The sequence below is a fragment of the Diachasmimorpha longicaudata genome, chromosome 9, assembly GCF_034640455.1.
Source record: "Diachasmimorpha longicaudata isolate KC_UGA_2023 chromosome 9, iyDiaLong2, whole genome shotgun sequence".
Lineage (NCBI taxonomy): Eukaryota > Metazoa > Arthropoda > Insecta > Hymenoptera > Braconidae > Diachasmimorpha > Diachasmimorpha longicaudata.
This window is the reverse complement of record NC_087233.1, coordinates 7,119,426-7,132,193: the sequence shown is the minus strand read 5'-3', so window position 1 is coordinate 7,132,193 and position 12,768 is coordinate 7,119,426. Positions and strand designations below refer to the sequence as shown.

The 12,768-nt window shown below is 42.1% G+C and overlaps 2 protein-coding genes across 4 annotated transcripts in view; one reads left to right on the top strand and one right to left on the bottom strand.

The window, feature by feature from the left end:
- The window catches only part of LOC135166254 (TWiK family of potassium channels protein 9-like), a 127,985-nt gene that overhangs the window by 100,635 nt on the left and 14,582 nt on the right, over positions 1-12,768 (top strand). The window lies entirely within an intron of this gene.
- LOC135166256 (uncharacterized) lies at positions 5,241-9,517 on the bottom strand. Its single transcript, XM_064128346.1, has 2 exons — positions 9,427-9,517; positions 5,241-9,317 (listed from the first exon to the last, which is right to left on the bottom strand). The coding sequence occupies exons 1-2, from the start codon at positions 9,452-9,454 to the stop codon at positions 9,004-9,006; spliced, it is 342 nt and encodes a 113-aa protein (XP_063984416.1). The 5' UTR covers positions 9,455-9,517; the 3' UTR covers positions 5,241-9,003.

Here is a 12,768-nt window from a genome sequence, read left to right as displayed (position 1 = left end):
CAGTCAAAATTGTCGCGAATTTTCGTACCATCCACTGGCACTTCCCTTAACAATTTAATTATTAATTCTTATCCGACAATTTTCCTGAGCATGTAATATCTCTTAATTCCCAATGAAAAAGTTATTCTATTATCGTCAGTCAAGTGACAACAGCAATCGTCCAACAGAGGCGCGATTCAACATTAAATTTGCATTTTTAATTGAAATCTCGAGCAACGTCGTACAAACAAACTTAACGCGACGGAAAAAGTCAACTCTTCTCTCCGCGTCATTAAACTCGGAAAACACACACAAAAACTAAGTTGGAGTATTCGTCGTGATGTCTCGGCGAGTAGAAGTCGATTTTTTTTTGTACTTTCGCACCCTGGCTTTCGCGGTCATTCGGGTAACTGCAGTAGACAGAGAGTGAATGAGAGAAAAATGAGAGAGATATATGGGAAAAGTAGTGGGTGAGAGAGACGCCGTGGGCTCTCCTGTCGCTCGTTGTCCACACGGTAGGGCAAAGCATTCACCCGAGAAATTTGCAATTAAAATTGGACGGCAGAAGTGCTCGTTAATTAACGCGTGGTTCATTATGCGTGCCTCTGATTTTTATTCCCCTCCCCCTTTCCCTCTCCACGGAAAAAATTGGAAATATAAATTGATATATTAACCGGGGAGAAGAAGATTGGAGTCATTACATTATCATTATCGAGGTTATCGTCGATAATTGGAGTTAATGAGGGGATGTAGATGATCCAATTAAAAGAAAAATTTTATTCGGAATTGGAAGAGAAATATATTGAGTGGATTTTTTTTTGAATCTCAAATCATCGCAATAATGCAGAGCCCGCCCACATTTTATTTTTAATATCCGCCGCCGGTCCCGGTTTGACGAGTTTTATCGCGCCAGGAAGGGCGTCACACACTCCCGAGGGACTCGAAGTCAACTCGCGATTTTATTTGTATTTTTTTTTAACCACCGGAGACGCCGTCACAGCAATCTTATCCCCAGGAAATAAATGCCCGTAGAATTCAGGGGAATGGTTCCACATGATTGAGTTATCAGTGGCGTGTGGGCAATCATTCAAACCGTTGATTCTCATTTCCTAATGGACTCAACGCTCCGAGGGCTCCGCTGATGATGGAATCGAAGGGTGGATTCAGATTGGTAACCATTTAGCTGGTGTACATCGTGCCCTCGGCACTCACTCAAGTAACTCCGGCATTAATATTTGAGTGGTAGCAACGATCACTCCCTTTCCCCTTCGATAGATCGTCTCGTTCGAGAGGAAATATATGGGAATGACACCATGAAAGCGAGCGGCACCACAACGTGACGATTTTCACATGCGATACACACAAACACTTCCACAAGCTTTTGTTTCCATTAATTAAATTATTTTAATTTTATTATTTCATTAGCTCCACTATTTTTAGTTTTTCTTTCAAGTTCGATTTTCCTCAAGTAATTCGTGGATTTCGATTGATCGTCAGGGGACGCAGAGTGAAATGGAAACCGCGACCTATCGATTCGAAATAATTTACATCTCCGACCAATGATTATCGAGTGAATTAGACAGCCTTCAGGGTTATCCCCTCACAGCGAGATATATTAATTATCGGAATGCATCTCCTCTATAAGCACTCCAACAGTTACGCTGTAAATTTTGGCGAGCGTCAACCACTATAACCCTTCACTCGATTGACTAAGTGGCTTATCGATGCCACAGGCAATTCCTCGCCCCCGCGTGCACCAGGGTATCTTGAATAATCGGGTATGACCTACAGCTGGGAAAATCTATATCAATCGATAAGAAGTCGAGGGGTAACTGGGATTGACTATCGGTGTAATTCAATTTGCAATCGCGTTCGGTGCAATGCAGTTTATTGTTTGTTAATGTTTAAAAATTAAAATACCCAGTAAATTGGCTGTAAATTATTTTTCACGAATGATTGGTTCAATGGAATCGATAGTTCAGGGAATGGGAGTGAAATAATTCGATAATTTCGGGTGAAAAAAAATTAATCAACTCTATAAATTGCTTTCGATTTTTTTTAAGAGCTTAATTTCTTTATTGTTGGTGCCTCAGGCATTTGTCAATAATGAATAGCTATTTTTTACTCGGTGAGTGGTTCAGTAATTACGTTTCATCTCTGGTGGAATGAATTCCATCGGAAATAATCCGCGGAAACCATTGTTTTTCTTCTCCGAGTCGGTAATAAATTACCAAAGGTGGTGATATAATCAGATTTTCCCGTATCAAATCCTATTAACAATTTATTCCGGCTGTGGTAATTGTAAGCTGATTATTCAGAAAATGAAAATCTGCAATTCGTTTGAATGAACATTCTGTACTTCAATTATCTCAATTTTATTGCATCGATATTTGTGGATACACAGGACAATTGATCTGATATTCCAACTATTCCAGTATTTACTTTCATTCCACGATGGATATCGAACAAAACTCGCCGGTAATTGGAATTGTAATACGATACATTGCTCCTTTCCCTAAAAAATGAAAGGCATCAACCGGAATTTGTATGATTTCATTGTGCGTTCGAATGAATTGGTTTGAAAATTGATTGGTTCAATGTTATATCGATGTCACACATCCAAGGGAATATTTGTTATTTTTATTGGAGGACAAATGCGATGAACTTTTGCTCCCTCCGTGCAACAACCAATCGTGAATTAATAAATTCAATTGCGACTTCTCCAACGTAATTCATACGATTAATTCCGCGACTGAATTTACTGTAATATTTTTTTCCTCAAAATAGACGTTAAAAAAAATAGACTAAAGGGTATATACTGTGGTATATGTCTAGGGAGAAGTAAATGGGAATGAATTTGCAGTAAAGTTTCCATTTCCCTGGGAAACGATACCACCGAACCCGAAAAAAAAAATCCTCATCACGTGCTCACACCATTTTCAACAACTGATTCCACCGCAACGGTCATCACCCTCGGACCTCCCTCAATTATTCACCCCCTACCCCTCCTAAAAACGAAATCGAATCATCCTGCTGGCAGTGTACACCTCATTTCTCATGCGGAAAAGAACCCCATTTTTTTTTCTACTCCTGAAGTCGTGACTGCACCCACTAACGTTAGGAAAAATGGTTTTCACCGAGACTGCTGGCAGTTGTCGGACCGTCCACGGAATATCCCCAACGGCAATAGCACGTCCCCGAGGTGTTTTCCCGGAGACGACTGTCTCAAGAATGTCACTGAGAATATCCAGCAAGCGAACATCCCAGCATTTGGCCTCGAATCGTCTTTACGGTGAGACTCCACTTGAGCCGTTGATACCACGGTGCCTCGTACAGCTTCTTCACGAGTTTCTGTTGCGAAAAAAAAAACATAACGTAAACCTGGAGACGGAACAATAACCACTGGTGGAGGGTAGCTTCGGCTTCATCTGGCACTTGATACCCCGGTGCCTTGACCAGCCTCGCAAGTTTCCAGGAAAAATAAAGTGAAATGAAAAAAGCTCTCAACGAAAAACTGGCGACGGTGGAATAACCGCTGGCGGAGGAGCTTCGGATTCGCCTGACATTTTCAGATAAATGTTGTGTCGTCTGTACAAGATGGTAATATCCCTTTGACGAATGGTATTGTCAACTGTACAGCTCGTCGTTGGCGCACTGGATGCAAAAGTCGATTTATCAAATTAATAATCTACAATAACTCAGAGTGAGACCACTTAATTATTCACAATATCGTACAGCCGAGTACTGATGAATAATTGATATTGCTTTTGGAAATATTAAACGGGATAAATACAGTGGCTAGAGGAGGGGACAAGGGTGGAAAAACATTGTGGGGTGAACGACACGGTGAAGCACCATGCTGCATGTTTGGAAATTTAATTTGTTCCATGGTGACGGGGATGGCGCGAGGGGTTCCAATTTTGCCCGGCAACAGTGGCAAAAAGCCATCGGCTAGTCTCACCGTTAAATGTGAAAAATTGATATTGTTATTATGGAGCTTAACCCTATGGTCTAGCTACAACTATCTTTCAGTTTTACGTTACCATATGAGAACGCGTCCGGAAAATAGCCGTAAAAATTAACGCCACCTGAAGCATCGCGGGATAAAGTAGACTTAACTGTTGGGTATTGTTGGACCTGGTGGGGTACAACTTCCCAGGGAGCCGTAGGCAGAAGGTGAGCTTCGAGGGGGTGAAAAAACCTATCGGCGAATTACGGGAAATTAAATTTTTATGAACGATTTGTCGAGTATAATTGAACGAAAAGTTACTATTACCAGTGATTCTTCCGCGAAGTTTTTCACGTTTGACTGACGAAATTTCATCAAATTTCTTCAAATTTCGGTCGTAAAATTTTAAGAGCTCACCCATTAGTTTTTACAGTGGCATCAAAGATCCTGGACTATTTCTCGTTACGTTATATTTTTTTTACGACGATTAAAGGAGCACAAAAATCCTCAACTTCCACTTTGAGAGATTTATTTCACGCAAAATTTTCGTTTGAGTGTCAGAGGAAATATAAGAGGAAAGGAGGGCTGACGGCACAGCTGGTACGGTAATGAAGAACCAAGTGCTTTCAGGCAACGAGGGATCGACGATAAACTTGGCTCTCATATAGCCCACCAGTCTACTCACACGCCCTTCTCAGTATATTTTCATCGTGAAATAGATGTGCCTTTGGGTGCAAAATGCATCCGGGGGTATTTACGGTGGTTCTAGATTTTATATTTTATAAACACCGAGATGATCTATTTTCTCATATTGTTGGGGGAAAAATGGATTATGAACATTTATTATATTTTCGAGAAGACAGGACAATCTACGGATTTTCACCTTGTGATTTAACATTTTTTAGAAACTGGCGTGAATGATATTCTTAAATTTTATTTCTTGAAGTTGTGGTAAAAGATATTTCACAAATAATTCTCTGCTCCGAGCTCAAAGAATTTTTTCACGCCTGTCAGCAAGTAGCATCATCGTGTTCTAGAAGTTGAGGGTTGAAAGGAAAAATCGATGGAATTTGTTCGTGGCTTGGGGGCTGTGGTTTTAAGAGATTTCTCAAGAATCGAGTACGTTAAAATGTGGCTGGAGGGCACTCACGACAGCTCCACCCCCTTTTTATTTTTTTCTCCCTCTCTATTATTTTTATTTTCCCCTTTTCGTGCCTGAATTTTCCACAAAAGTCATCGGCCTTCGATACTCTATTGCTCCACTAAAAAAATTATGCTAGAAAATTACCGAATTCTCACTGACGGTACTTCATTTTAATTTTTCTTTATTTTTCACCTTGTGGATGAAAAAAAATCGATGGAATTTTCCTCGTGGCTTGGGGCTGTGGTTTTAAAAGATTTCTCAAGAGTGGAGTACGGTAAAACGCGGCCTGAGGGCACTCTGCATGACAGCTACATCCACTTTTTCCATTTTCCCCCGTCTTTATTATTTACATTTTTTCCCCCTGCGAGGTGGCTCAGGGCACGAGTTGTCTCCCGCAAGAGGGCCGGGTGGACAGATGAAGGAGACAAGGGCTCGAGTGCTTTAACCGCGTGGCATGCGAGAACGCCGGGTAATCACAGGGTTCAAGCCCTCTGGGCAAAAATTCTTTCTCCCGTCCAAACACGAAGAGGGGGATGGACTTTACACTGGGTTATGAAAGTCACAGACTCACCGACACGTCAGGCTTCTTACCCGGCTCAGGATGACGGCGGAAGAGGAGAGATTGCCCGAGGGGACTTTTCAATGTAAAAAAATATTCTTTTAGCGAATGTCAACCGCTGCAACTCTTGAGTCAACCACTGTAAACACGGAGGAGAGATCAATCTAAAGTGCGGAAAATCTAGTCAGAGGTTAAGTCAATTTTGCGGTGGAGGTGGTGAAAAAAAATCGAAGGAAAATGAAAATATCGGAAAAGCAGTGATTTTTTATTGTAAAAAAATCTAGAGGAACTGGGAAAATATTTTCCGCAAAAATGTGTCATGAAAATTTTTAAATACTTCCACGCCATCATCATCACCCCTCCCCCCCCTTCCCCCGACATCCTGAGCTTCGAAAATGTCCATTATTTGACGGCGTCAGAGTGTGAGTTAGCGCGTATGGTCAACAGCAGTCGACAAGTTTTTTTCCTTTCCTCTTTCCCCGTGACCCGCATAGTGCCGGCAATACCCCAGCATTCAAACCCATCCCATTTCATAGCCAGGTTTATACAGTTATACGTTTGTGTTGTCCCCGCAGAAGAGAGCCACGGGGAATACACAGAGGTTTATTGACTGTCGCAAATCGCATAGGTGAGCCTAGACTCTCGCTTTGGATTATTGAGTTGGCCAGCCTGCATGCTTGCATATGTGGAAAATGTACGTGAATGTGGAGCAGAGGTACCCGCATTCATCACGGTCACGTAGCAATATTCAAATAAAGGGACTCTCGGCTCTGTGACGGCCAGAAGAGGGCGCCCTTTTGGGGTACAGCGCCGGCTGGTGCTGGCGCTGTTACAAATAGTCCCATAATAACCGGCTATCGGACACACACTGTTCGACAGTCGGAATCGGATGAATGAATTAAGTAGACGAGGGCTTTTGCTGGTGGAAGACAATGAAGGGATTGATGGGGCTGGGGGTGGGAGAGGGAGATTAGGAAATCCGGTGGAGAGAGCGCTACCTCGGGGGATGATTAATTTAGCAGACGATTAGTGAGGAAAAAAATATTTTACATTGAATTTTGAAGGTAAATTATCCCCAGGAACATATGCAAAATATGCAGTCCCTTGCATAGCCCCCTAGGGCCTTCATCCCCCTCCCCAAACTTTATTTATAACAACCACGAATTTCTCAATAATTCTCCCACGATTTTCTCTCCCAAAATGTTCTTAATTACGTCTGTTACTCAACTCTGTTCTCCGGGATTTGAACGGAGAATTAATTAGTCCTCAGCATCTTCACCAACGGCTCACAAATATCTACAAGTGTGCGAGTAATTAAAATAAGAAACCGTTGGGCCATTAATTAATGCTGTCATTCTGAAGGGCTGTCTTATTTTCAGAGTAGGGTAAGTTGGTGGGTCATTTGTTACTCGGGGAATTTTATGAAACGTGAGGGATGATTTGTTCAGTTTAATTCACTCATCGCTTTAGTAAATTACTAATGGATACTTTCAGCCGGGCGAGAGTGCAGGATTAATTTGACGAAAGTTCATTACTGTGGATTTATTTGTGGGCTTTTTAATTGACAATCTGATGATATTCCGGATATATTCGGGTGATACAAATGCAAATTTCGATGAGAATAACTGGAAGAGGATTAACACCGGATTTTACGCCGAAATACTCGCGAAATCACGGATAGTGGGATGAAATCGAGTTATTATTTATAATAACGACGAGGTTAAACGGCTTTTTCATTAAAATTTACTACTCAATATTTCTTTCGTGATCACGTACGGAAAAAAAGGACTTTGCACGGAAGTCATATTTTTATGTTATATTAAAAATAATACTAGCAATTATTTTATCCATCAATTACATGAATATCATGATTTTTAGACGTACTAACACCCCTTCGACTGGCGAAATAAAATTTAAAAAATCTACTGTATACATTTTCATTCGCGAATAGTCATTCACATCTAACTCGAGGTATTTAAAACTTCCGAATGTCGAATAAACTCTGAAAAATGTTGGAGAGCGTAAAATTTTACAGACTCGTAAAATAACCGGATTTGTGAAAGTATTTTTTCGACTAATGGAAAAAAGTAATGAAGGAATACCACTGGCTCCCATTCTCCCCCTCCCTTCCCTCCCACCATTTACCGAACGAATATGTTACATTGAACGTTAGTCGGAGGGATTGGAAAGCGGCTGTAGGGCGGCAGTTCCAGTAGTTTCAATCCACACTGGTCGGACAGTGACTAGTAGATTTCATCCCCTGCGGTTGAACGCACTGCCAGTCATATTTTATTTCAATATAAACTCTCTCTCGTTGCAACTGCGCCAACCACCGTGGACATTATTTTTTTTTTCATCCTAATATTTTTCCCTCCTTTTTTTTTATCCGTTTTGTCATGATTTTTTTCCCCCGACGAATCCCTCTATTTCCGGGGCTTCCTGCAGAGAAATGGAATATGAAGCTCATCCAATGTAATTTTTGTGCAATTACTTTTTTACGGTTTGGCACGCACTCCGCATATAATCGCAGTCCGAACGTGGCTACGGCGAAATATTTCCATGGGGCATTATTCCGGATTTAATGCAATTTTCACACCGCTACTCTCGCTCGTCGCGTTATTCTCTATTACACTCGGTGCTTCCGTTATTTTTTCACTCTAGTCACAATGTTTTTCCTTCGGCGCTTGTTTTTTTTAGTTTTCGCCAGCATTTTTTTTTTGTCCCTCCCCCCGTAGAAATCAGTCATCCGGCCGATGCATTTGTATTACGCGACGAGCGTGTAGGCAGTTATGGAACATCGTAGGATCGGGGAAATAATTCATTCGAGCTGTCGGGTGCAGCCTGGCAACCTATACACCCAGTTACTCGTTTATATTCCCATCGTTGTTTGTTTTGATGGTGGTGGGGAGGCTCTTTTGGAAATTGCCGGTCTGTTTTTACGAGGTTTTTTTCAAATACCGGGGATGTAAATCCACGCTGTTACACTGGCAAGAGCAGAAGAGTTTACTAGGGAGTTCGGTAATGCAATTGATGGGGGTAAAATCCTTTTAATCGATTTTTCATCAGAAATCGGGTGTCACGAGATTTCCCCCGGAAGTTCCACTGAACTACAAAAATATTTTTCAAAACAATACATGAAAGCTCAGCAAAAAAAAAACGTCACGAATTTTTCCAGAAACTTCCGTAATTTTTTCCGCGAAAAATTCTGCAATTTTTCGAGCTGTTCTGCCAATCCTCTTAATCCATTATCAACCAGAAATCGAATGTCACACCCTCGATTTTTTTTTTCCAAGACCGTACAGGATGTCCCGCCTTGAACCCCATCGTCCATTCACCGACAGCTATGACAGCTGCCGACGTTATCGCCAGCTTTCAGTACCGGCTATCGTCACACCACCTCTCGTACCGCTGAATTTCCGGTTGTAGATGTACGTGTGGATTAAGCCCACGTGTAGCAAGCACACTGACATGTTCATGATAACATGACGAGGAGGAAGTGGAAAAAGTCAGCGTGAAAGCCAAGACAAATCGATCCGCCCGGCTCCCTGACACTTTCCCAAAATCCCACATTGATTCTGTCAACATAGTCAATGACATTGTCACCAACAGTGTTATCATTCTCCTAAACTTGAGGAGGATGAGGAGTGCCAACCGCGACAGAGGTGCTATCTTCTGTGTGGTGGCTCCTGTAACCGAGATGTTGACGTTGAAACTCGCAAAGGGTTCGTCAACCCGCATATCCAATTGTTTCCGGGTCTTATCTGCTGAGGTCCAGACTGTTAAGTGGGTACTCACTTTTAACAGCTACGACGCACCTGCGCATCGTAGGGCGACCACGGGAATCGCCTCCTATCTGTCTTCCGGAGGTTCTCTCGTCGACTGGTCCAGTTCACCTGGAAAAAAAATCGCGTACGACTGTGTAAAAAAAACATTCTCCTCATTCTTTTTTTATCCCCACGTGCGGTAATCACCGAGATATTCATCCACAATCAGCTGAAATCGACGTTCCCCAGCGTCGATTCCTAGAATAAATCCACCCCCCATTTCCCACTCCAAAAAACATGGCGCCATAAAATAAAATAACGACAAACAACGTAATTTGTTGCTCAAATTAATTATAACAATTTAATAACACTCATTACAAAACTCCACCGTGAAAGAATAATTGACAACGCTCGGTAATTTACGACCGAGATTAATGAGTGAACATGTTTTTCCAGTGATGCATAAATGCCACAGATAATTAAGGTCCAACGGCTGTATCAAAATAATGAGGTGAATTTTATCATGAATACCCTTGGTATAATTGATATCGATATTTTACATGGGTGAGCACGAGCCTGTTTACGGCGAGTCCATGGGGGGAAAAGGGGGGATATAAAATCTCGGGGATCATACTGGCTGAGAATGGTTAAGTGCAGGGAGAAAACCTAGAGGCCATCCCCCTCGTCTCCCTCACCCCCGTCGACCCCTCCGGCTTTCCCTGGATTTACCGCAGGATATTATGCAGATGGTGCTTGCACTAAACGGCCACTACAATGCCCCCGGGCAACTACCCGGGAACAAAAAAAAAGTTACACGAAAATTGGGACACGAACAGACTATCATTTAATTGAAAAAAAAAATTGAGTGACACCTCGTCGTCCGATGCAATTTTTGGGGGGAAAATTCCATTGGTAAATGGTTATCAATAATGAATCATAAATTCCAACGTTGAAAATACTCTGGAAAAAGTTCTCAATTAAAAAAATCGGAAATGAAATTATAATTAATTAAATTTGGAGTTTCATCAAGACTAACAACCCCAAAAATTAAGGCAAAAGGAACTTATCACATGGCAGAACAAAACGTTGACTGACACAGTGCCAAATGGCAATTTTTGCGAAAAAAAAATTCCACTGGAATATCAACCCCCCGGCACTCCAACATTTCAACTGACGTTATCCTCAGTGAGAACGCACATATCATCCGAAAGATGGGGGGGTTATAACAGTAACGTGACCCAGTGAGTATCCCCTGACAAGTTACTTTAAGCTCACATGCAACAGCCAAAGTGCACATGTGCATCTCCATATCCTCGTCAATATAAAATATGTCAGTTCTCCCCTTTCCGCGTGAGGGGTTTTACGACTATAAAATTCAACTCCAAAAAGCAACGAATCTCGTTGAGTCGAGGGTAGAGGGGAGACGTCGATGCTCGTACATGTTACATGTACAAATTGCTATCGAAGATACGGGGGATGACAAAGTACTTTCTTTATTTTTCTCCCTTCCCGCCCCCGCACGTCGCAAACCGAATGGTAGATGGGGAAAAAAATTGTCAGTCACATCGTCTGACAGGGGGAGGGCTGTTCTACTGAGCACAAAAAATACATAATATTAAATATTTATGAAGATAATAGAGATGATTGAAGCGGCAAATTAATAGGTCTCCCAAGGAAAGGGATATTTGGGTAAAATATTTTTCTTTTTCCGAGGGTGCGGAAATTGGAAGACGAGAGAATCGGAGTAACAGTAGCCATTTTGCATGGGGATCATAGTCGTAAAGTATACACGGATACGAGGGATAACGATGTTTTGCCGCTCAAGATGGGGACCTTATACCCCTGATTTATGATTCCATCCCTGTAACCACTTTCAGTGCACATGCACTTTCGTCGTACAGCGGAAGATGAGGCATTCACACCAGTGTAGACTGGCGGTGGCCGCAAATATGGGTTAGCCCCATTGTGCTTTTCATGGATATGCGAAATAACGATATCACCGGGTGTCGAGGTACTACGTGGCTTCCTCGAGATTATCGTTGGTCAATTGGGTGAATACTGTGTGTACCTTGGGGGAGGGTAGAGTGAGAGGAAAAATTTGTTTCACCGACAGATTTATTTCGGGGGGATTAAAATTGAAATTTATTATCGCTAGATATTTTATCCTGTGCTACAGGATAAAATGCACAGTTTTTATTTTCAGTTACTATGTTATTTATTTTAATTTGCTCTTTGTGTCGTGCTGAGACGAGACGTGATCTGTCAAAAAAAATTATAGCAGACAAATGGAATTTTGCCCCAAACTTACCACCAACTTCATCTGGAAATTTTTTCACACCTGTTCGGTCCAATTGTTCACCTTCTGCCGCAATGTCCGACCTCACCAATGGGACAAGAACCACCTCGACAACTTTTTTTCACCGCTGAGTTTCATGTTTCAAGGATATATACTACGTCGACACATATTCCTTGACGCAGTCGTTGGTGGACTGTATATGTACCTCATACATCAGGTGATGGTGTAACATCTTCGTGGTGTTGGCACTTCCGTTGTCCCCCTCCCGTCCCAAGCTGTCTTCATTCATTTTACACTACTGTATCCGGCAAACAATTCCATCCACATGGGGAAGACGCATCTCAGTACGTGTTGTCTTCATCCACTTCCTTCACCAAAGGACCGAGGAAAAACAATTTGATTCTGTCGTTGAGGAATGACCATCGGGAAGGATTAGCACACGTGGAAAATTGCCAGAATTTTTCGCAGGAGATTCGCGGGGAAAAATTCCCGAGACTTCTTACGGATTTATTTATATTTTCCTATTTTTCATTGAATTTTACTTTTACTCATTTTTCTCCAGACAAATAATTTGGCAAACTCCTGTCAAAAATTGCCACCGGCATATTTTGACATTTAATTAAGTCTCGCGAATAATTTCCCCGCTCGACGGTCTCGGATACCATCTCGAAGATGAGCCCGTATACCATGTCAGAGACGAGGTGATAACCTTCATGCATACACAGTTGGAAATCCGAGGTTGAGCAAGTCCATGGAGCCGAGCTGTGGAAGGTTGCGAGGTGGAGTAGTGCGAGAAAGAGAAACAAGCTGCGCAGGAAGACATAAGAGACAGAGTAACTCGAGCATGTCGCTGGCTCTCGCAAGCTCACCAAGTAATGGTGAGTCCGGAGGGTGTGCTACTGAAATTAATAACGCTCTCATGCCCGAATGCCGACTGCATAATTAAAACAGTATTACACCTGGTTGTATTGACTCTAGTGCCCGTCGTCAAGGTGCTGCCCAGTTATTTTCATTGCGATGTACCCCCGATTCGTTCTAAAATGAATTACACGAAGAGGAAACCGCGAAATTAATTAA

Coding starts and splice junctions, on each gene's coding strand:
- LOC135166256 (XM_064128346.1), bottom strand. CDS start 9,454: ATGCGCAGGTGCGTCGTAGCTGTTAAAA. Junction 9,318..9,426: donor GTGCGTCGTAGCTGTTAAAA/GTGAGTACCCAC, acceptor TCTCGGTTACAG/GAGCCACCACACAGAAGATA.